Source organism: Amblyomma americanum, chromosome 1, assembly GCF_052857255.1.
Source record: "Amblyomma americanum isolate KBUSLIRL-KWMA chromosome 1, ASM5285725v1, whole genome shotgun sequence".
Lineage (NCBI taxonomy): Eukaryota > Metazoa > Arthropoda > Arachnida > Ixodida > Ixodidae > Amblyomma > Amblyomma americanum.
This window is the reverse complement of record NC_135497.1, coordinates 178,719,763-178,743,280: the sequence shown is the minus strand read 5'-3', so window position 1 is coordinate 178,743,280 and position 23,518 is coordinate 178,719,763. Positions and strand designations below refer to the sequence as shown.

Sequence of the window (23,518 nt, the reverse complement as noted above, 5' to 3'; positions counted from 1 at the left end):
TAGAATACACAGCATGCGGTGCCACTGGATTTTGTTGTTAAAAGTTTTAAATTTACAAGAATTTGAAATGTAATGGATACTGCTGAAGATTACTTCATTTATGGAAGTGGTGAGGAGCCAGATCAGAGAGCAGTGGTGACAGTGATAGTGATATGAACATTACAGGTATCTGTAACTACGAACCAGATATATATAACATCAGACTGTATGGTACAATAAAGTTGGTTTCCCAGGGATATAGCTCCAAAACTGAACTGAAAACTGCTTCTTTTGTATGAGGGCTGCACCCCGCCAATATCGCAAAAAAAAAAAAGGGCGGCCCTTAGCAACAAACCAACAATTACAACACAAGCATATGCATTAATTCCTCTCGACTATCGTATTACAATGGTGTAATGGTGAGAACATTTAAATCTGAACTAGAGGTAAACAAATCAAGTAATATCATAAAGAAAATGCACAGCTGAGCCACATGTTCCAACAAGCTGCACTTATACCGCATACCGCAGCTGCAAGACAGAGCTACCACTGTGGTATCACTGCAGAATCATCTGCAGTTGTATAGTGCCTAATTGTGTCTTAACGACAAACCATTACTCCTACAGGCCCCACAGCAGGTTACCCAAAGCAGTTGCAAACTTCATGGCAAAAAGAAGTAATAGAGGCGATGCACTTTTGCACACTGTATTACAACAACCTCTTGGCTCCCATGGGATACCTAACAGGACAAAAGCACAGATCACATAAATATAAAGCTGCAAGATATTACTAAAAGGTTTATGATAACATGCATTCCATTATTGTTATCATGCTATAGTCAACCATTTTCCAAGTGTGATACTAACACCAACAGAAAAATCTTCAGTGTAAATAATCAGGTTAAAAACTACATCCATGCTTACAGAAGCGCTAAGCAGCTTCAGCCATAACATGTAAAAACCTCTTGAATGGCAGTACTTTCTTTTCTTGAACCTGGTCTGTATAAATTCACAAACCTCTGGTTAATGCCGTTATACCAACTTTGCTGTCTTCGGAAAGCTACCAGCACTTCCTCAAGAATATAAGTACACACTGTGAGCTCAGGAGTGCCCTTGCTTGGAAGTAGAAACACGTCGTGCCATTATGCATTGTAGCCCCACTGCAGCGATTAAAACCCTGTGATTTGCAGAAATGCAACACCATAAAAATTCATCATTCAAAATATGCGGCACTAGTGACACAGCACACTTTCTCCTTGCGCGTGGAATGGAATGCACTGTGAACTTAGAGCTTATGCTCATAACCTCACTGATTAGCTCTCAAAGAGATGGCACAGCAGGCAACATTAGCCCAGAGTTTGTGCATTGTAGATCACAGATTAAAAGATAGTAGATGCACTAACTTTATTTTCAATTCTCATGAACTTCATAGCAATTGTCTATTGTATGACAGGACTGTTATGTTTCAACATAAGCCTCTCTCAATTAATTCCATAGACTCAACAGTGGGTTTGTTCTGTTCAGTTTGCAAGCTGTCAACCAGAAGATTTTAAATGTTCAATACTTTTATCGAATAGCCTCCATTGCTATAAAATACCATGCCAACTGCAGAAGAAATGACTGCTAAAAAATTATCCCACCTTGAAAGCTTGTTCTGTTCGATGCCTTTCTGCTCGGTGAACAAGCCAGAGGGCAGCCAGGAGAGCTCGCAGGTCCATTTGTTTTGTTCGATCCTGAAAACATTCAAAAGGTTTGGTTTATGGGTGTTTAACATCCCAAACCGATTCAGGCTATGAGCGATGCCGTAGTGAAGGGCTCCGGAAATTTTGACCACCGTTTCCATCGAAATTCGACCGCTGTGGCCGGGATCGAACCCGCATCTTTCGGGTCAACAGCCGGGTGCCGTAACCACTGAGCCACCACGGCGGCACACATTCAAAAGGTAACAATTTAGGTTAACAAACTAAACTGAAGAAAATTTTTAAAATATAAGCTGAAGAAAAATGGCAAACTGAGGTCATAAAAATGCTCATAAACTCACTTTCTCTCCTTTAATACCAATTTGTTTTTACTTTTTTTATGGTGCAAGGGCAGCTTTCCCCGAAGAGTGCCATGGGCTAATGCCCCTAATTTTCTGCAGCAGAAAATTTTAAGCTCCAGGAATAGGGAACAAAGAATCTGCAATATTCCGTAGGAAGCTCCACATGAAGCCTCCCATGCATTAATGCCTGCTCCTTTCATGCAGCAGCAGCTGCCACGCCGCATCTTCTTGCCTTGCTGCTTTGCGTTTCATGCTGCACAGTCTAGCAAGTGACTCATTTCAAATTCCTTGACTTTACCATGTTTTCTCTGATTGTTTCAGTCAAAATTCCCTGACCGCTGAAGATGCAGGAAAATATAGTGGCCGATGATAACAGACAGTTTACGTGATCTATTCACAGCAAAAAATCATTTACTGAAGCTGCAAAACTGCTGAAAACAGATCTGCTTTTCCTGTTTGAGAGAGCCGATTTCTACCTGAAGGAAGTCCAGCTTCAAACTGTGATTTCTGAAACCATAGTTGCCTTTTATCTTCCAGCTCTTTATTATTGGTGGTTACCCTTTTCCTTATTTTTCTAAGCATCTGATGTCTCCACTATGTGTGTCAGATTTTTCATCTTGAAGCAGTAAGAGTAACAAAAATTTGCTGCAAATACAACTGAATATATTCTTGAGTAGTTCAAATATCAAAATAAATGGTTGAAATTGCAAGACAAACATGTTTTCACAAAATGCAGGAATGAAAAGAAGCAGACATTGCACACAAATAATTTACTCCTCCTCCTCGTCATTTAACATATCTTAACACCTATCGAGTATCTCATAATGAATGAAAGGAAATCATGTAGAACAAGTACAGTTTATTCAAAGCACAACTGTGTTCAGTCATAAAAGTTATAACAGCTTGACTTCGTCAGCTGCCCAACATTTCCTGCAAGTGGCGATCTTGAGAACAGTTCAGACACAGATAAGGTGCATTTCCTGCTAGCAGGTCAAGTGAGGTCAACTTACGAGAGACATGGCATGGGGCATTGCTGAGAAACATATGATGATGCTCAAAATCAGTGAGCAGCAGCAGATTCAGCTACAATGTGAGAGATTTTTAGCAAGTCAGCCTCTTCCACGCTACCTTACGACATCTAAACGTGCAGCTCCAACTGTGGAATGGCACTCCAAACATAGCATTCTTGGTGGCATATGGCCCGCTTAACCCTTGCGTATTGGTTTCACTACACTGTGATCCCTAGCCGTAACCGGCCCACAAAGCGCTGTCACATTTAGACCAGGAATCAGCATTTTTGGCAGCTGTTTTTCTTCTGAGCATACCAAAATTGGCTGACTGATCTGAGCTCTTAACCTTTATTCTTACTATCGCTCATCATTTCCTCCCCCTGTCCATTTATTCCTGTTAGCCGCAGCTCAGGTGCTTCCGGTTTTGACGGCAGATGCCGTGGCTAGCAACATCTCTTCCTTCCTTTGTTATTTTATTAACAGCAACTAACAACAATAACATCTGAGCTCTCAGGTTTAGGAGTTGGTTAAAATTATGCTCACAAGTTTGAATGCTGTACAAATGGTTGGCAAAAGTGACGACCATATGTGATAGCGTTATATGTGCTTTCACAAAAGGAGGTGACAGCTCCACTTTGAGAAGGTTCTGGAAAAGTACCTAAACAACATACTCCGCGTGCATACAGTGGCTTCATACACTGCTCAATGCATTACCTGAGATTATTTCAGGGTTTCAACAAGGAACCGTTATAGATGAAGGGTGACAAAGGTTGACTGGCTCATCATCTCTGGAAAGCAGTGTTTTTTCCTGCCTTTCCACTGAAGGCACCCTTTGCTCACTTCGGCACCCCTTTCAACTGTAGCAATGCCACATGACAAACACAAGGTTATTTTCACAAAAAATAACAGTTTTTTATGACCTCATCACCACAGCTCGAACCACAGAGCAACTAGCCTTATCTCTTTGTTTCTACATGGCTTACGAGGCAAACGCGGCCCGAGAGCATGCTTTCCAGATCGATTCTGATGCCATGCTAGGGTGGCGCGTGGTGCCTCGTATGAGAACAAAAGTGCATGAAATTTGCACATTACTTGCTATGGCTAATTCAACAGGAAACACTTTTGAATACAGCTACATCTATTAATCTGCACTAGCCCAAACTCGCTGAGAAGTGTGGCAAACAGTACAGAACAAATTAGTATGTGTACAGTGCTCAGTTCATGGACACCAAGAAAAAGACAGCTAAAACAGACAGGCTGCCATGCTTTACGCATGTCAGAAGCAAAATGATGTCATGCCAATGTGAATGGATCACATGCTGGGCTCAAACAGTACCATCAAATTCATGGCAGATCATTGCATTAATTTCAGTTGGCCTTTTTCCTGACTTGGCCACTTTTCGATGGTACCCCAACAATTCCCCGATTTTTCCAGGTACACAAAATCTCCCTGGCAATTCCAGGTTTTCCAGGTCACTTGACACACTGGAAATTCTGTGCCCATTCACCCTTTCTCCTAATCCCTACTCCTCACAACTGTTTCACTGCCTTATCTTCTATCTCAACAACCTGTTCCACCCTCTTTTAACATTTGCAGCAACCCTTTCTTGCCAGTGCATGCTTTGCGCTTGGCCTCGGTAGGCAGGGTTCGTGAGAAGCTGGCTTTCCCTTACATCTCAAAAGCCTGGTGGGTGAGAAATAAATTCGTGCTGTTATCGCACTTTGGTTCCAAATGCAGTATTACATCAAGGTGCATTCTAAACCAGGCTATTGAAGGAAAATAGCTATATTTCCACAAATATGGTGATACTGTTCTCGATAAGCGCCACAAAGTCCACAGGAAGAAAAGACCGAATCACACATAAATGAACATCTGGTACAAAAGCGAAGTGAAAGATGAACAGCTTACAATGTCAAGAACCTCGAAGACGTCCCGGGAAATCTCGTCTGAGGGCACTCCCAGGATAGAAACTAGTTCACAGAAGCTCACCCTTGAGCTCTCACGGTTTTTGATGGCAGCTTTCACCTTCAGAATCACATCTCCTAGGTCTCGGAACTGGATACTATGAGAATGCAATAAGATGGTAGTCAGTAATTTATGATGCAGTAAAGGAAGCAAGCTAAAAGAGGACTTTGTGTTACGAAAACAAAATTAAGCAGATAACAATTACAAAAACAACTGATAAAAATAAGGAAGTACAGATAAAAATGCGATCATATGTCTAAAAACACGAAAACACTTACATGCAGCACTGCATTTTTGGTCCAGTAGACAAGCATTGCAGTCATATGAGGTGAATATGAAAACTTGTAAAACAAAGTTTAAAAGCAATAGGTGTTCAATGGTAAAATGACTAGGCAATTTCAAGGAAATAGGGAAAAAAAGCGGCTCGTTACGACATACATGAAGGAAGCCAATAGTCACCGAAACAGAGGAGCATAGGGGATGTTTCTTTTCTTTTTTTTTTTAAATTTGTGGTGTTGATTAATAGTGGATTAAAAGTGTAAATATTAAATTGCTTAAAGATAATTGATTCGAAAGCAGAAGAAAAAACCACCACATGCCACCGGTGAGATTCAAACCTATGACCTCCGAATTGTGAGCCTGGTGCTGCTCTAACAACTGAGCTACGGTCACGGCTGCCCAATCTTCTGCTTTCCGGGGTATCTATATTGCATGTAGCGTGCCAATCTCATCCATAGTGGCAGACTTGTACATCCGGTGCTACCGCAAGTGTCGCGGTGAAACGTGATCAAACGGTGAGGGCAGAAGCTGTGCGAGGAGCTGTGCACACAATGTCGTGTTACAGGCACATATGCAAATGAAAACAATCAGCACCATCCAGAAAAAATCTACACAACTGGAAAAATCAACAACATTGCAAGAGGGGTATGCTGAATGTGATTTCTTCACAGAGAAAGGAAAAGCATCAGTAGGCATACATTTAAACCGCATTAACAAGTGAACTACACAAGGTAACATGCAGGAACTTTTGAATTTGAGACAGCTCCGAGAAATTCTTTCGTATCAAGAAACAATGTCCACAATGCATAGCTGTATTTTCATTGTTTGAATGTTTTGCTAACAGCTACAAGTGACAGCCATTTGGGCACAACAAAACTGCAACAACATTCAAGGCAATAAGATACACAAGCTTGACTCATAGCATTCAACAGCGTAGTGTGCCCAGCGTGGCCTGCTTACTTGGCTGGTCACTAGGCCATGCTGGAATTTGGCTTCCACCTCCACTTCCGTCAAGCACAGATCATAGCACATATGACCGCGCTTGAACATTTATACTATGGCAGGTGGCATAGAAAAGCCACTGCGTGTTCTGCTCAAAGCTGGTCCATGCACTCACATAGCTCTGTGTTATGGCACTGCTTTATGAACAGGAATCTTCAATGTAGGTTGCTTTCAACTCAAAACCTGCCACCAAATGGGACCTTTTTGAAGCCTTTTAGTGCCAACAATGCAATGATTAAAGGGCCCCAGAAAGGGGCTCCCAATAAATTTGCGATACGTCTGGGATGTTAAAGGATCCCGCTTCATAATTATCCTCCAGCAAGAATTTTTTTCATGCGTTTTGTGGAAGCTGAGTTATATGCACACAAAATTTGAACTTCCACATCTTTGCGCCTCTCCTCCTCTTGCACGCCAAAACCGCCAAAACAGCGGCGCTCCTCCACCGACCCCATCCATTCGGCCCCTCACCTCCGCCGGCTGCAGCGTGCGCGTAGTAGCCGTGGCCGCAGTAGCGCGTAACGTCTGAAATGATTTGGTTTGGTTTATACGGGTTTAACGTCGCAAAGCAACTCAGGCCATGAGAGACGCCGTAGTGAAGGGCTCCGGAAATTTCGACCACCTGGGGTTCTTTAACGTGCACTGACATCGCACAGTACACGGGCCTCTAGAATTTCCCCTCCATCGAAATTCGACCGCCGCGGCCGGGATCGAACCCGCGTCTTTCGGGCCAGCAGCCAAGCGCCGTAACCACTCAGCCACCGCGGCGGCCCGTGTCTGAAATAATTTGGCGCTGTGAACCAATGACAACCCCCGGCTGCTGACGCCACTTGCATGACGTGACATCGCATGCCAGGCTTCGCACGAAAGCCTGGCACTGCGCATCGCCGCGAAGTGCGAAAGCGGGAATTTTTAAAAATGTATTGTAAATTTCCCGCTCACTTTTGAGGTCTCGTACGCGGTATGGACACTCAGTGGTCTGTACTCTACATAGTGCAAGCGCTTTAATGCCAAGCTCAAACACCCCTTTCTGAGGCTCTTTAAGAAAACAGAATTCTTGAAACCTATATGGCCAAGTGTACCACATATGCTGTAATAGTAGCACAATATAACTTATCACTAAATTCTTTTTAACATGTTATGACTGATATGCAGGAGGTCCAAAAGTCTGTTTAACCTAATACTAGTAATCATTTTTTCCCATCTAAATACTTAGTCTCAAGCTTTCGAGATATTTGCCATTCCTTCAGATGGCAGGATTCACTTTTTATACAAGGCACAAATGTATAATTTAAAATAGTTCACATCACCATAACATTTATGTGTTCTTTTAGTTCTATGCAGACCTACGAAGTTTTGTTGAGAAGCTACTTATGCTGCAGGATATGTTACTTATGCCATACCAAAGCAAAGAAAAAGCCAAACAACCTTTTCAACGTTCCCACAGGTGTTAATAGTGTTAATTTCCAGATCAGTATGCCTAAGTGATGTCAACTGTCCTGTATACTTTTTTTACAGCATTGAGTGTTTCGTACATGTTATTCTAGGGTGCTTTTCCTCACTGAATGTGACCTCAAATCACATCAGATCTATTTGGTTTATAATTTGTTACCATGCGCTTCATATGCATAGATGGAGAAAGCAAGTGCTTATTATTACAGGGCACCAAGACTCTCTTACAAAGATTCAAGAGGAAAAAATTAAGCAAGCATAATATTTAGGGTGCAAGGAGGGCATCAAATGCATACCGATACTCTATGTGCAATTTTCTTAAAGAGTGCGGTCCTAGCTATATCAAATCGAGCTTTTTATTTATTCAGAGAGCAAGAGCATGCTGGTATTTCTATGAAATGCAACAAGCTGTTCAATTCCTAAAAAAAAAAGTTGAAATCATTTACGATAAGTAGTGGATAGAAAATTGTATTACAACTTATCAGGCAAAGTTAATTATTTTTAACAGCCTTCAAAGCTCAGTCATTCTAAGAGTCACATATCAGCCATACATGCACAGAAAACTGCAAGAGAAAACAAGTTATACACTTTGACGAGGCTGTTGCAAAATGAGTAAAAAAGCTTACCGATTCCTACTGATAAGATGCTTCAGGCGACTGCATACTACTGTCTTTCCACGGGCACTGTCCTCCATATCCACATGCTTAAGATCATCATAAGAGTATGATGAAAGTGGTATCCCCAGGGCCCTTGAAATATTAAAGGGCACCTTTTATACCCAATGACAACCAATATAACAATTTTGCACATTACTCTAATTTTCCAAAAACAATATTTTAACGCACAAAACTATATAATATACAAGTTATTCCTTCACATATTCATGTTTACACAAGCACAGACAGAAGCAAGAAAGGTGTGCCATAAAGAATTACTTGACAGGTAGATTAGATCTTCTGAACAGCCTCAACACCACAAAAGAAACTCCAATTTCAAAATACTATTCTTACACTGGAAAGATACCTCATTGCAACTTAATATAAATATTTCTTCTCTAGAAAGGAAGCGACTTTACTGATTTTTAGTATGCATTGATATTTGTTTTTGCTATGACATCTTTTAAATTTCATCTTGTTGTGTGTGGCATGCAATGTATGTTTTTTTTTCATGTGGCGTTCTGATTTGTCTTTTTGATGCCCCTCCTGCTTAGGCCAATTCTAGGCTGCAGTATTGTGAAATAAAAAATAAACAGATAAATATAAATAAATAAAACAAAATTTTCATGGTTTCACTATAATTGCGAGCTCTCATGAGGTACAGGTGCCATAAAGGAGGCTATGGGTATGCCTATTATTCACATGACACACCTGATCAATTAGGACAGCCCACTGATTTCCCTTACTCCAGTACTGAATGATGAGAAAATAACACAGATGTGGGAGAAGAAAAAACTGAAAATAACAAAGCACTGTGAGGCATTAGGAACGATGTCTAATTATTCGAACTATTAAATTATATAAACATACTGCAGACAATCTGAGTTGGCTGCTCTATATTTCTTTGGCAGTACTCCTGTATTAATGTGAAATTAAGAACTCCATGATTGCAAGCCATATCTTTTGAGAATTTTAATTTAAAGAAAGAGTGAAGCAGTACTGATTGCAAATGTAAGTACTTTAGCAGTGTACCGCAATCAAGGATCCAATATTATTTTATATAAAATTCGACATTTACAGAGCATTGCATTAGGAGAATGTGGCTACTCTTGACCCTGAAGCGTAAAAAGCCCTATGTTACCATGAAAAGCCACTTCTGATTATTGTTTGGCAACTGTTTGGGATTGAATGATATCCATCCTGCTCGAATCTTGCAATTACCTTATTAACAACTCAGCAAGCATTTTCTAGAAGCATATTACTGGCTGCAAACTACTGGCTGACCTCTATGACAGCAAATTCTGCAAATCGGCATCTCAATAGAACAGGCAGACAAACTAACAAACTGGCATAATAATGAAACTACCATTGAATTGTGCTGCTCATGTCTCATTTCATGAGAAAACTATTTGTACTGAAGTAATGTGCTTCAATCTTCGTTGCAGCTGACTGGATGTACAACAAGGAATGTAATGCCTTTTATAAAGTAGAGCACAGAGGCAGACTTGAAGCATGTTAAGCACAGCTGCATAATGTGACTGCAAGCACTTCAAGAATTCCTTAGAATTAAATGCGTAAAAATTTTCCCACCTTACTTGGAAAAAATAATAAACATTGCAATATGATAAAATGCATTCCATTTGGAAGCCAATTTGCTTGCATCAGCTCATGTCCGAACTGCAACAGCACATAGAGGAATGCTTAAAGTACAGACATGACAATGGAAGCAGCCATATCCAATACATTTTTAGTGCGCTAGCACCTATAGTGGCCATTCCACCCACATTTAGCCATTGTGTGTTTGTCTGTCTGAAGCCAGTTTTGTGGCAGGCTGCTCACCTACCATCCGGGTGGTGGGTAACCTGCCCAGGTATGTGTGTGTGTGTAGCAACCTGCCCACCGTGTCAGGCGGCAGCTCAATTAATTGTGAATTGTGAGCCGCTCAGGAAGAGCAACGTGGGTTGCAACCCAACACAAGCAACCCATGTGCCGCCGATGGCAGCAGTGGCCCATCGCTTGACCGCTGTACCACTGCTCCAGGAGTGGTAGGAAGACACCCAGGGATCTACGAATATAGACAGTGACCGATTCCGCATATATGGACATTAAACCATTACTGCTATCCGAATCCGTGAACCCTGGATCTGGACACCAGAACCGAAGTTTTATGGTTTATGGTCTATGGGGTTTAACGTCCCAAAGCGACTCACAGCCTATGGGGGACATCGTAGAGAAGGGCTTCGGAAATTGTGACAACCTGGAGTTCTTTAATGTGCACTGACATCGCACAGTACACGGGCCTCTAGGATTTCACCTCCATCGAAATTCGATCGCCGTGGCCGGGATACTAGAACTTGCATCTTTCGGGTCAGCAGCCAAGCGTCTTAATCACTGAGACACAGTGGCGGCTCCAGAACCGAAGTGAAAACCAAACTGCTAGCGCACCTAATTTGCATCTGGCCTAACTATGCAAATCGACCATCATTTTTTGTTTGTATTTTGTATGTTCATCTGATATATGTTACCAAGACAATACTGTCTCTATTTTAAGATACCATTTAAAAGTGTCTTTCCAAGCTCTAGCATGAGCCTAAATATTTTCAATCTGGGCTCAATATGTAACTCAACATAATTATGATTACACCTTCATTCAACTCTCTGTGAGCACCAATTTGCAAAACATAAAAAAGTGATTCTGCATGATACAAATAACAATACCAGTATTACCACAGTACATAACTGAGCACCAGGAAAATATCGCTACTGCCAATTTGCCACAAAGCAACACTGAAATCGCAAAGTCAGACAAGCAAGTTGCAAATGCTTGCTATATCAGGCACTGATTTGACCTCTGCAATCTAGCATGCAAGGATCCGACGTAAAAGTTCAAGGAAATCAACACTTCAAGGCATAAGTAGCCGAGGTTTGTGCTCAAGGCTTTGTGGTAATATGTAACATGAAAATAAAAAAGACCAGAGTCACCATGCCTGCTCAAGTCAACAGTTCATGTAGCGTCAAAAGTAGCCAAAAGACCCTACGACCACGACCACTTCAGCCCTCAATTCTATAAAAAAAAAAATGACTCTATGTGAGACCAAAACTGAGCACACAGCTCTCTAACCGCATATGCTTTCATATGTGCAAAGGGAGGTCAAGTATGCTGCCATAACACACAAAGAAAAATTCCTTACTTGGCCATTAGGCAGCGGACGTTTTCAGCATAAAGCTTGGGGTCTTTCTTCTCCCTTTCACTTGGGACATAGACAGGAAGATACTGAAAAGACAAGGACATCCTGGCATCAGTGAAAACAAAATAACATGAAACATAAAGCATGAGGGAAACCCTTTGTACGCAAAGTGTCTCATGCGAGCAACTAAAATGATTTACCTCAATCTCCATATGCGTTCGAAGTTGGCACAAGGTCAACCATAGGGTCTCAAAACTGGAATTAATAACCAAGAAAGCAATATGAATAACCTTAAAACCTGGCCTTTCATCTAGCCCTGACAGAGATAGGTAATTTTATAATTTTTTCCAGTGCAATCTGTATAAAGTGCACTCCTCTCTCCTTCCATGAAATGACAAATGGTTCTTACACTGAGTTGTTCAATATATGACTACGCTTTGTGAGACTACTCAGTTTACATAAAATGTTACTGAAAAAAAATCGCAATCACATGTCTCCTGGAAGAAACTTGAAACTTTGGACAGCGGACTTATGCTTTTCTCCTGACTCTTATTAAAGTTTGTGCTGTAATGATCATTCACATACCATCTCAAAAATATCCTACAAATAGCTTGCTTTCCATTAAGTCATCACTTCTTGCTAGCATATACTACATGGTGCTGTGATTGCAAAGACGAACCAAAACACTTCAAACAGTATGAACCTTTACCACTATTTTGCAAGGCAGTTATAATCTACTTACTCACTTTATAAAATCTGTTTCCTTAATTGCATGCACCAAATTCCACTGCATATACTGAAGAAAAAGTAGCAAAAACCAGAACAAGCATTCCTGATACATTTACATCAGCCTCTACCTAAAATAAGTTAGCTCAGGTTGCACTTACGCAGAAGGGCCATCCCAAGTCCATATGAGTGTGTTCTGAAAACAAGAATCATGTTCACCATTTGATTTACTGCTACATAATACTAATTCCACACCATTAATTCCCCCTTTACAAAAAGAACATACCAGTTCATTTGGGTACCGAATCAGAACAGGCTGAATAGGGACTCCAGGAACAAAGGCACCTAGACGAGTAAAACAATGGTCCATGTTAAATACTTTATTTCAAACTAAAAATCTGTACCTTTCTGTTTCTATGCCAGACACCTACAAAAATACTCTATGACCTCTTCCTCTTTCTCATCACAAAATTTTCTCAAAAAGGTGACCTGGCATTCAGCTCACAATAATATGCTTCATCAGCCCTGTTGTTCGCCAGGCACCAGGAATTACAACAATGAAGAGCATAAAGTATGTTCAAACCTCGTCACTTTTGCTTCTGGAATGTCTAAAAAGAAAATTCACTTGACATAGACCCCATTTCTTGCTTCTGTATCTTCCATATGCACTCTAACCAACTGGACAAATGCATTGTTTTGCTCAGTCTAGAAGATGCAGTTCACAGAAGAAACGTATTCTGGCAGTTCAGCAAGGGTTCTTTGCAAGTATTAGTGCAGTACTTCCTACCTTATCTCTGAATTGCCTTAGCATGTTTTTTTACAATGTGCAGCAATAATATCAAATTATGAAACATATGCACCTTGACAAAATTTCAAAACTCATGAGTAAATATGCTTCAGTAAAAAGTAAATCAATAAAATTAGTAATAAAAACATACATAATTTTATTCATGCAGTGCTATATAACATACGTCTGGCCTGTAATTACCATACAAATAAAAGTGCCTAGGTTATTCTGCGTTAAACTACAATAATTTTTTTTGCAACTTCTCTTCAACTTTTGTTCACCGACATACGCAGATGCGCGCCATGGCAGAGAGCAATAGTTTCAAAAAGTCGCTGGAAAGGGCTCGCTGACTTTCGCGTGCGATTCTACATGCTGCAAAAAAACCCATGCGCGCTCTCTGCAGCATGTAGAATTGTGTATTATTTGGCTCAGTTAATGACAACACAATGTGTGATTGTGCGAGTTAATGTACGCTCCTCGGAAGGTGTTTCAGGGTTCTTTTAAGAACCAAAATTTCCACGCCTTTTTTTAATGGTGGTATTTCCGAACTGGCATGCTGTAGGAAAAAAGGGGAATTTAGGAATCTTTGGATTAAATTAAGGGAACTTTTGGTTACGGTATGGAGAATCACTGGTCCAGCTTCGCTCCTCGCTAGCTGATGCTCCGAAGCTCAAGAGGCTCTCGCAGCCTTGCAGCGAAAGCAGCATTGCAAGAGCCTCTCAGCGCGGCCAGGCGAGCGCTCACTTACCAACTCATTTATAGGTCTATTGGGCAGGAGTGCCCTTTACAGCACATGAATGCGGCCGCTTTTTTTGTCACGACGTATTACGAGTCCTCCATGCAGCTATATCATTATAGTGAACTCCCAGACCTATCGCCTTCGTGCGGAGCGATATATGCAGCAATGCGCTTTCCACCCCATCCCACGTAGACCGCATGACCTGAACTGCAGCTAGGCACCTTCTAGAAAGCGCCCATGTGCCGGTCTTTCTGCGCATCATTCTCCTTGGCCGGCAGCAGGCCTCATTTTTCGGTTGCGATCGCTACGCCGCGTTCACATCGGATTCAAAATGCGCGAAGGTTCACGCAAGTCTTCTTTCCCGCAAAACTTGAAAAAGTGCGGGAAAGCTACCTCACGTGCGTGTACATATCGGGAGTCGCTATATCATGGCAGCGGCGATGTTCGGCAGTTCGCTTGTTTTTTCTTAGTCCTTGACCACAGACAATGCGTTTCTCTTGTATCTAAATGAAACACGTGAAACAAGAACACTACCGCTGAAAAAAAAAAAAACAGCATTTTTACAGCCGTTCCGCGGGGTGAAAAAGTGCCAGCGATAGCTGCAATGCTCGCCCCTCCCTAGTCCCACTAAAAGCACTCTCCCAGAAGACAGTCTCCTCCGTACATAGGTATCACTGGTGTCACTTTAAAGCGCGCAGGAACGATCGCACGTAATAGGCGCGCGCCCTGCCAACGGACCGGAAGCCCTGTCTTTCGGCAACCGATTTTTCAGAAACACTGCAGCAGTGTGCAAGACGGCCGCAGGGCAAACCGTGCAGCACAGCAAGGGCGGCAACAACTGCGTAAAAGGACACAGGACGGAGCACATATCGTACTATAAATTTTCTCCTGTCGTCTTGAGTTAAGTTGTCACGCCGAAACTGGCATGCGACACAACCATTCTAACTATTGGCGTGCAGTATCACGGCCATCACCAAGGCCACGATACAACTTAAAAAAACAGCAGTTGTTAACACTGGGCCACGGTCCGCGGCGTACTGTATTATTCCGCTAGCCAGTCACAAAAGTGAACGAAATCAGCTTTTTAATATTTGACTTTATTAAACAAGCCAGGTATCAAAATTCTACAGCTTATAACTTTTTTCTCATCGTTAGCTTCTTGTTTAGGTGACAAGAGAAGTTTTAACGGCCTACATTTTTGTCGTGGAGGAATTCTGTGCGCCGGTCCCGAATGTGGGCGGAGCTTCACTGCAGACTTAAGATGTATCCGACTACAGGCTCAACGATGTTGATAAATGGTCACCAAAAACAAACGTTTTAGGCCCCGTAGCTGCTGCGTCAGTACGGAGGCCAGTCAGTTAGCTGTGTGAACACCGAGGGAGCAGCAGCCCGAGGTGTTCAGAGCCATGAGCAAAAGTTTGCTGGTGCGATCCCTGCTGCCACGGCAACTGAATTTCGATGGAGATAAAATGCAAAAAAAAAAAAACGCCCGTGTACTGGTAACCGAGATGAGAATGGAGACGCGGAAGACTTTCGTCAGGGGTACCCATTATCTGCATGGGTTGCCAGTACGCAGGCGTTTTTTTTTTTCGTATTTTATCTCCATCGAAATTCAGTTGCCGTGGCAGCAGGGATCGAGCCAGCAAACTTTTGCTCATCAATCTGCACACCTCGGGATGCCGCTGCTGTCTCCGCGGTTACCCATTCCAACTGGAAAAACACTCCTCCAGCTGGAGTGACGTTTCCACAGCTGGAAGTGGAAGTGGTTCCAGCTATAAGTCGGATACACCTTAATCTGCAGTGAAGCTCTGCCCACATTTAGCATCGGCGCACAGAATTCCTCCACGACAAAAAAGTAGTCCGTTGTTAAAACTTCTCTTCTCACCTGAACAAGAAGCTAATCACGAGGAAAAGTTGTAAGCTCTAGGAATTTTGATAACTGGCTTGCTTAATAAAGTCACATTAAACAGCTGATTTCGTTCACTTTTGTGACTGGCTAGCAGAGTAATACAGTACGCCAAGAATTGTGGCCTGGCCAGTGATAACAACTGAAAGTGGAAATTTTCCAGCTGGAATCAAAATGCCATCCCGAACACGATGTCCGGCTCAGTTAATAATCCGGCTGGAAATGGAATTTTCTAGCTGGAAACAAAAGGAGTGGTTTCAAGCTGAAAGGAATGGTTTCCAGATGGAGGACTGCTACAGTTCTAAGCGCTCAGGAAGGCCTGGAAGTCAAACAAGTGAGACACATTGCACTGGGACGACATCGCGCGTCTGCAACCCGGTCTGGAGGGGGCCACTAACCGAGCTTGAAGGAGATGAGGCAAGTGCGGTTGGTGCAGGTGCCCTCGGGGAAGATGATCACCTGGGACCAAGGTTCCTTGGAGGTGGCCCGGCGGGTGATCTCGCGCACCGTGTTCTGGCGTGAGTTGGGGTCGCTCCGCTTCACGTACACCGGCTGAGTGAAGTTCAAGATGGCTGCCGGGCACACAATGAGGGCCCGCGGCCTGTTAGACACTCGTCTTGCAAATGAGGGATGCCACCGAAACGCACACACAAACCATGGCCGGGAATCAGATACAGATTGACACAGCGCAACGGGACGAGAAGAAGAAACACGAAACACAGGGGGTTTCGTGTTTCTTCTTGTCCTCGTTCCGTTGCACTGTGCCAATCTGTGTCGTAGAAAGTATGAACCAACTAGCCCACACCAGAATCCTCTTAGAATCAGATAAGACAGCGTTTCAGAGGTATCGGGCATTGACAAAATTTATTTAGCACTCCCATACGCATGCGAACTCGCTGAGAGGGCTCCAGCGTGCTCGCGAAGCCACCGCAAAGTGCCGCCGCTGCACAAAAAATACGGGCGCGCAAGAAAGCAGAGCCCGCTGCTCTGTTAACAGCGTTTGCTTCTGTCCACCAGGACAGAAATTGGAGAGTCACAGTGTGTTATGTGCTACCAAATTAGTGACGCTGCCACTTATGGGCAACCCATGAGTGCACTTGTGTTCAGTTTGCATCTGTTCCCACCTGTACAATGTCTCATGTGAAGCGTTATGGCAATACGGCAATCAAAATCGAATGGGCGACTGGGGCACGGCAATTGGGCATATACATAACAGGCAACAGCCACCCAAACCAAAGAACGAACCGCTATATGCGAAATCAAGCACTCTTAAACTTCCCCAGCAGACTTTACAGTAGTCGTTCCTCAGTGCCAGTAAGCGACGCTGTTCATGTCGAAGCTTCATAGGCTATCAATGAAATGCTTGAACACCCAGAAGAGCAAATCAAACAGCCAATGCCGCATTTACCGAAAACATTCCGTCATGGCAGTCACGCGTTCTCACTCGAAGAAAATGCATGGGAAAGGCCAACGATAAAAGCAATTTGCCGGTTAATAATACAGACCGCATTTAAAGCTGCTCCCCGAGGCTTCTTGTCCGCAATGTTTCGAACAAAATTTTCAAAAGGTGTCAACTCTCGTAAGGGCACCCATGGTGTTACATTCGCTTCTTTGCCTTTTGTGTTAAGAGAGTTAACAGCTGAGCTAGTTGGATTTCAGACATATTACCGGCATTTTCAGCACAACGAAGACACACACAAGAAATAAGACAACACGGGAACCTACTACAACTGTTTAATCAGGTGAAAGCAGTCGACATATACAGCCCTCCCTGCTGAAGCACATGCGTACAAGGCAACAAGAAATCAAGCACCAATTTAATCAGAGTAGGCGTAAAAGAAATTTCCGCTCAGCCTCATAAAGAAAAACTGAAGTATGACTGACACAGCTCGGACCCGCTTTTTTGATAGGCTTCCAGAGTTTCACGAGCCGTCTGCTGTCTGCCTCTATCCAGAATCCTCACATCGTGGAATCGTGGTGTACAATTGGTGCAAGCCCTACAGTGTTCGACAAGTCTCTCCCCCTCATTCTTGTCAATATCTTTTGCATGTTCCCTAAGTCGGTCATTCACGCAACGTCCCGTCTGCCCAATATAGGATTTTCCGCAGGACAGCGGAATTTCACAGACAACGTTAGTGGCGCACTTTACGAAACGCTGCACATGTCTCCTTTTGACAGCCGACCTTTTGGCTTTCGCAAGTTATATGCGACGGCTTAGCTGGTCAAGCTTGCGGGGAGCAGAGAAAACCGCCGGTACATTAAACCGGTTTGCCACTTTCTTCAGGCCGTGTGTGACTTTGTGACTGTAAGGTACCACTACAGGCCTCTCATTTCCCGCCGGTTCCTTTCTGCTTGCTCCAGCCTTCACCTTCTTCAGAAGTATTTCGGCCACAGGACAGAAGTATTTCGGCCACCAAGACCGACTCGGGGAAGCCGGGTTCAACAGGCCTGTCCAATTTATTATAAAAGCTAGCTTGCATCGCATCTACGCACGACTTCTGGAGCTAGGACTCCAATTAAGCAGAGGGTTGCGATGCCCCTTTTCACAACTTCTGAGTGGGCAGAATTATATGGCAAGAGACCCTTTGGCGCAAGAGGGGAATAAACTCAGCAGAAGTGCCCATCTAAAAACTTTAAATGTAAATCGAAAAACTGAAGCACGCAACTATCCGGTAGTTCAAAAGTAAACGTTAGCTCTTTTCCTAGTAGGTCATCTAAAACACTGTTCACAGTTGTCTCAGTCGACAGAGTCCGTTGCTTGTTTAAAACAATTAAAAAGTCGTCCATGTAGCGAAACACTTTAAGAACGTTGTCATTATTAAATGATTAAAACGATCGTGCAAAAAGCGATCGATGAATGATAAAAGGATGGTTTATGGGGGTTTAACGTCCCAAAGCGACTCAGGCTATGAGGGACGCCATAGTGAGGGGCTCCGGAAATTTCCACCACCTGGGGTTCTTTAACCTGCACTGACAGCGCGCAACAGTACGCGGGCCTCTAGAATTTCGCCTCCATCGAAATTGGACCGCCGCGGCCGAGATCGAGCCCGCGTCTTTCGGGTCAGCAGCCGAGCGCCATAATCACAGAGCCACCGCGGCGGCAAATGATAAAAAAAATGTTGCAAAGTATAGGGGCTATGCAAGAGCCAATGCAGATGCCTTTCTTTTTCGAGTAAGGCTGCTCGTCAAAAGAGATATTAGTGATACGAAGATAAAATTCTAAACGGGCTAAAAAATTATCTACCGTGATACCAGCGGCGTTTTGGAATCCTTCGCGATGTGAGGATTCTGGTTAGCGGCAGACAGCAGACGGCTTGTGAAACTCTGGAAGCCTTTTGCGTAAAAAAAAGCGGGTTCGAGCTGCGTCAGTGACACTTCAGTTTTTCTTTATGAGGCTGAGCGAAAATTTCTTTCACGCTTACTCTGATTAGATTAATGCTGGTTTTCTTGGTGCCTTGTAGGCGTGCGCTTCAGCGGGGAGGGCTCTACAGTTTGTCCCAGCTAAATTTAGCCAGGGTTTTAAAATATGCCGCCGGCACTAAGACGACGCGACCAAATGCATGTTGCTGGCTATTGTATGGAGAAACTCACACTATTTTTGTATTGTGTTTAATTGCATAATTAGTCGAGATTAATTAACCAACTTCGCAAGGAACGAAGATAGGCGAAAAAGTCCAATGAGAAAGTTGTAGAACGGTCCTCGAAATGTCTCACTGAACAGTTTTTAACTTTCCATGTATTACGTATCGGCTTTTTATCGCCCGCTGCAGATGCCCGCGAAATACAAAAAAAAAAGCACGTGACATGCTCGCTTGTGCGCCGCGATTGCAGTGCTCTCAAACGTTCCGTGTAGGAACGAACAGATCACTTAGCCCGGTGTGCTGCCGCTTAAAAGATGACAGGGCACCGACGCAGAAGTTGGCTGTGCGATACAGGCCAGCGGTATGCTTCCCTTGTGGCGCCTGATAGCGACAAGCAGCCGCAGTCCTTATCGCTTGCGTAAATCTCACAGCCAGCGCCTCGTAGCCTGAACCTCGATGCAAAACGTCCAATGCAATACTGGGGAAATGGGAAAACATCCGTAAGTTTGGGTTTGTTGAGGAAATCGGAAAGGGAGAACGCTTGTCGAACTATAAGTTCCTTGCATGCGATTAATTCTGCATGAAGGCTCTAGTTGCTTTCGTGCACCACGTCCGAACAGATTTTGAAGATAACCCACACGTTACCACCAAGCATGTGAACAAACATGCTTACATATTTAGTAATGATTACAAAACAACACATTCAGCGTTGACATTTAGACGATGTTCAGTTGGTACTAGAACCCACGATATACACCCAAACGTTTGCTAAGTTAAATCATTTGTCTCGAAAGTAGTAAAAGAACATTCGAAGTAAAAGTCAATCAGAAATAAATCGCTATCCTGATAAGTTGGGCGCAGCGATCGCAAATCGCAACTGGAGCAATACGCATCGAACTGTTATTAGTCGCTCGCACACCGCCCCCCCCCCCCCCCTTTTTTTTTTCACAGCACAGAAAAACTGAAATCAGGTACTTCCGCAGCAGTCATTTCGCACTCCAATGGTGTGGGTTAGAATGTTTTCAAGCGTTGCGGCATTAGCTATTTTTCCTTGCGCCCTACCCTACGAGTTGCGCAAACCAATTTTTCGCATTATTTTCGTAGCCGTGTTAAAGGTGTTTGTCATACATCATGTAAATATATAGACGGTAACAAGATAAATGTTGCTTAGTACATAGAGATGAAACATGTTCAATGCATACAGGTGAGAAGTAACATTATTATGGAACATGGTACCAGCGCAAGAAACAAGGACGAAGGGAGAAGACAGACAACACGAACGCCGGCGTTCGTGTTGTCTGTCTTCTCCCTTCGTCCTTGTTTCTGGCGCTGGTACCATGTTCCATAATAATGCAAACCCAACTAGCCCAGCTGTCTACCCTTAGAGAAGTAACAGCTCAATGCCGACCATGCAAAAACAGCCTGAGCCATCGCATGTTTCCTTGCACTTCGTCAAACAGTCGTGCAATTGTGCATAGGCCATCATGATATGTTACTGGAATGGATAGCGTTTCGGTCCCCCTATTCCTATCGAAATGGTGATGCGGAGCAAACGAGCACTACAGCTCAGAAGTGCGATACACAGCACAATGCAGATCCCCCCAGTCTGAAAATCTGCAACTGCGGTACATGGCGGACGTCAACAGCTACTTCATTCAAGGTGAGCGACAGCGGTTGCCTCAGTTCGTGCCCCAGTCTTAGTGCGCAAATGAGCTGGTCAACGTAGTTTCGGTTTCGCTGTTTTCAGGGTTACGTAACAGAGCAGGCGAACTTCGCGACGGCTGCACCAATGCTTCTCAACGTGACGCCTACGTGTCACCAGGCCGACACAATCTTTCTCAAACGGTAATAACGCTGCAGACAATTACTATAATGACTATAATGCAGCACCCAGAGCTTGCCATGTGCATTCTTGCGCGGCAGAGACATGAGGCAAAGGCGGTGCGCGCAGTAAACTTCTTGCCTGTTGAGCGTGCGCGAAAGTGTTCCGTCCGCGGCTGACAGCCATAACTCTGCGGTATCAGACCATTGTCAATGCGCCACGCAGCATCGCCTTCGCTCATGTCCCGCCAGCAGAGTTAAGAGGCGAGGTTAGTGCCAAGAACCCAAGCAGCGGCACACCACAAGTCCCAACCACCAAAAGAGAGGAGAGACAGAAGAGACGCGGACAAGACGTACTGCCGAGGAAGAACATGCCCTTGCTCTTGGAGCGCACGACGGCGGCAGGCACTGGGCTGCCGTGCATGGCGGCCACCGTGTCGAAAAACGAAGAGTGCGGAGCTGCCACCAGGATTGGCGCCTCGCGAGCGGCCGCGGGCCGCCCCACCGTCCGCACCACGAAGCCGGCGGAGCGCACGCACATGAGCACGCAGTCCCCGGGACAAGCTTTGGATGACCCTGCGGCCAGCCACCCGGACGCCACGCAAATAGAGACGCTGACACCATGTATACACATACACATACGCACGCACGCACACGCACGCACACGCACACACACGAGCCGTACCGGCTTGCGAGCGAGCCGCCCGCCAAGGGCGCCACGCCTCCACGACCGCGGTGCGACAGCTCGCCGACTAACGGGCTCCAGTCAGAAGCCCCAGTTTTGCGGTGAAGCTATAGACGGGAAGAGAGTGGCGCCCGGGCGGCACGTCTGACTGAGATCAACAAGTACAAAATTAGCGGACCGAAAAGTTACAGCGAGCAAGTGCGCCAGATCACTGTTCTAAAATTGCTGCTCCAGTGGGAGGATTTTTTCAGTCTACTTGAGCGAGCAACGCTTCACGGGACCCCTTCACAGGCAAGTGCGCGACAGCAGCACGAATTAAATTGGCGTTAGGCTAGCCAACGCAACGAAATTTACGCTATAACTGAAACACTTCCAAGCACAAGCAATTTTCATTTTTTGTTTCTTTCTCCTGTTGTACATACGTGCGTTGCCGGTGTTCACAACTTAGCAGCAAATCTGGCAAACGCACAAGCCAGACACTCCGAATCGGGAACGATAACAACATTCTGAGAACAGCCTGTTTTTAAACTTCGGCTAGCCACCAAAGCCGCTCAGCAAAACAATTTCAGAACGAAGCCAGCTCTGGTTCATGCTTTCTCTTTGCCGTTTGGCTTTAGCTGCAAACCACAGGTACAAATTCCGCGTAGCTGACAACAGAGCCGTCAATGCCAAAAAGGACACGAGCTCACGCAGTCCCAGAGAAGACACAGACTGCAAGACGCAACGCTATTCTGTTGGAAGAGAACTTCGCAAGCAACATCAAACATAGTTGACGCAGCGACAATGACAGAGCGAACAAAGAAAACAAACACCCTGTGTTATGATAACGTGAACCCAGAAGGTAGCATGCCGTGCAAACATTGCGCTTCCCTCCACCAGTTTAGAAGATTTACAACGCTCCCGCATGGCAAAAATCCACACCAACGCACTTTCACGTATACGAACTAAGAGAGCCAACAAACGAGTGAGACAATGAAAGAGAGAAAAGAAAAAGAGCAACTGAGGAAAAGTGAGCAGGAAAACGTGACGAGAACGGAAAAAGAGCAGTTTCATGCAGGCCAAGTGGGCAACACTGCAGTGCGAAAAAATTCTGTCTCATTAGCACTGACCCAGTCCTGGCACGATGTCACGTTGGTAGCCTTCGTCTGCTTTGCGCCGGCGCTCGCCAAGCATTAAGGCATGCTTGGGCATGCGTAAGGACGCGCGTACCAAGGTGTGCAGCATACGAACGCTTGTACCCGTGGAAAAGCTCACCTCGGTACGCGACACGTGCGGTCACGGACGAAAAGTTTGCTGGATGCGGATTCACGAAGAAAAAATTTTCTGCGTTGCCTCGCTAGTCAGTCAGCTGGCATTCCTTCAGATGACGGAGCACGCGTGGCCCCTCGTGTTTCAAAGCTTTTCACTGACCTGCTTTCATTGACCTGCGAATCCGCATCTCGTAAACTTTTGCACATGACTGTATATGCTTGAGCCTACCGCATATATTTGACCCAAGCCTGACAACACTAGATAAGTAACGGCAAAGGACTCTCGCAGTACAAAGCCCTAGCATACCTAATAGTCGGACAGAACTATACAGTACGAAGCGGCATAAGATCCGCAAAAGATGGCCTCCAACCAATAGCGCCGACCGATACTCATGACGTCGTGGTTGATACCCTTGGACATCGCAGGGGGCTGCAGATGAAAGGAGAATAACCA

General features: G+C 44.4%; 1 protein-coding gene across 1 annotated transcript in view; it reads right to left on the bottom strand.

Moving 5' to 3' along the window:
• The window catches only part of LPCAT (lysophosphatidylcholine acyltransferase), a 104,784-nt gene that overhangs the window by 20,432 nt on the left and 60,834 nt on the right, over positions 1-23,518 (bottom strand). The window contains exons 5-12 of the mRNA XM_077647879.1: positions 16,126-16,299; positions 12,582-12,640; positions 12,457-12,491; positions 11,770-11,824; positions 11,573-11,655; positions 8,352-8,474; positions 4,939-5,092; positions 1,619-1,711 (exon numbers count right to left, since the gene is read on the bottom strand). Coding sequence (XP_077504005.1) covers positions 1,619-1,711; positions 4,939-5,092; positions 8,352-8,474; positions 11,573-11,655; positions 11,770-11,824; positions 12,457-12,491; positions 12,582-12,640; positions 16,126-16,299 — 776 coding nt within the window. The remainder of the gene's footprint in view (positions 1-1,618; positions 1,712-4,938; positions 5,093-8,351; positions 8,475-11,572; positions 11,656-11,769; positions 11,825-12,456; positions 12,492-12,581; positions 12,641-16,125; positions 16,300-23,518) is intronic.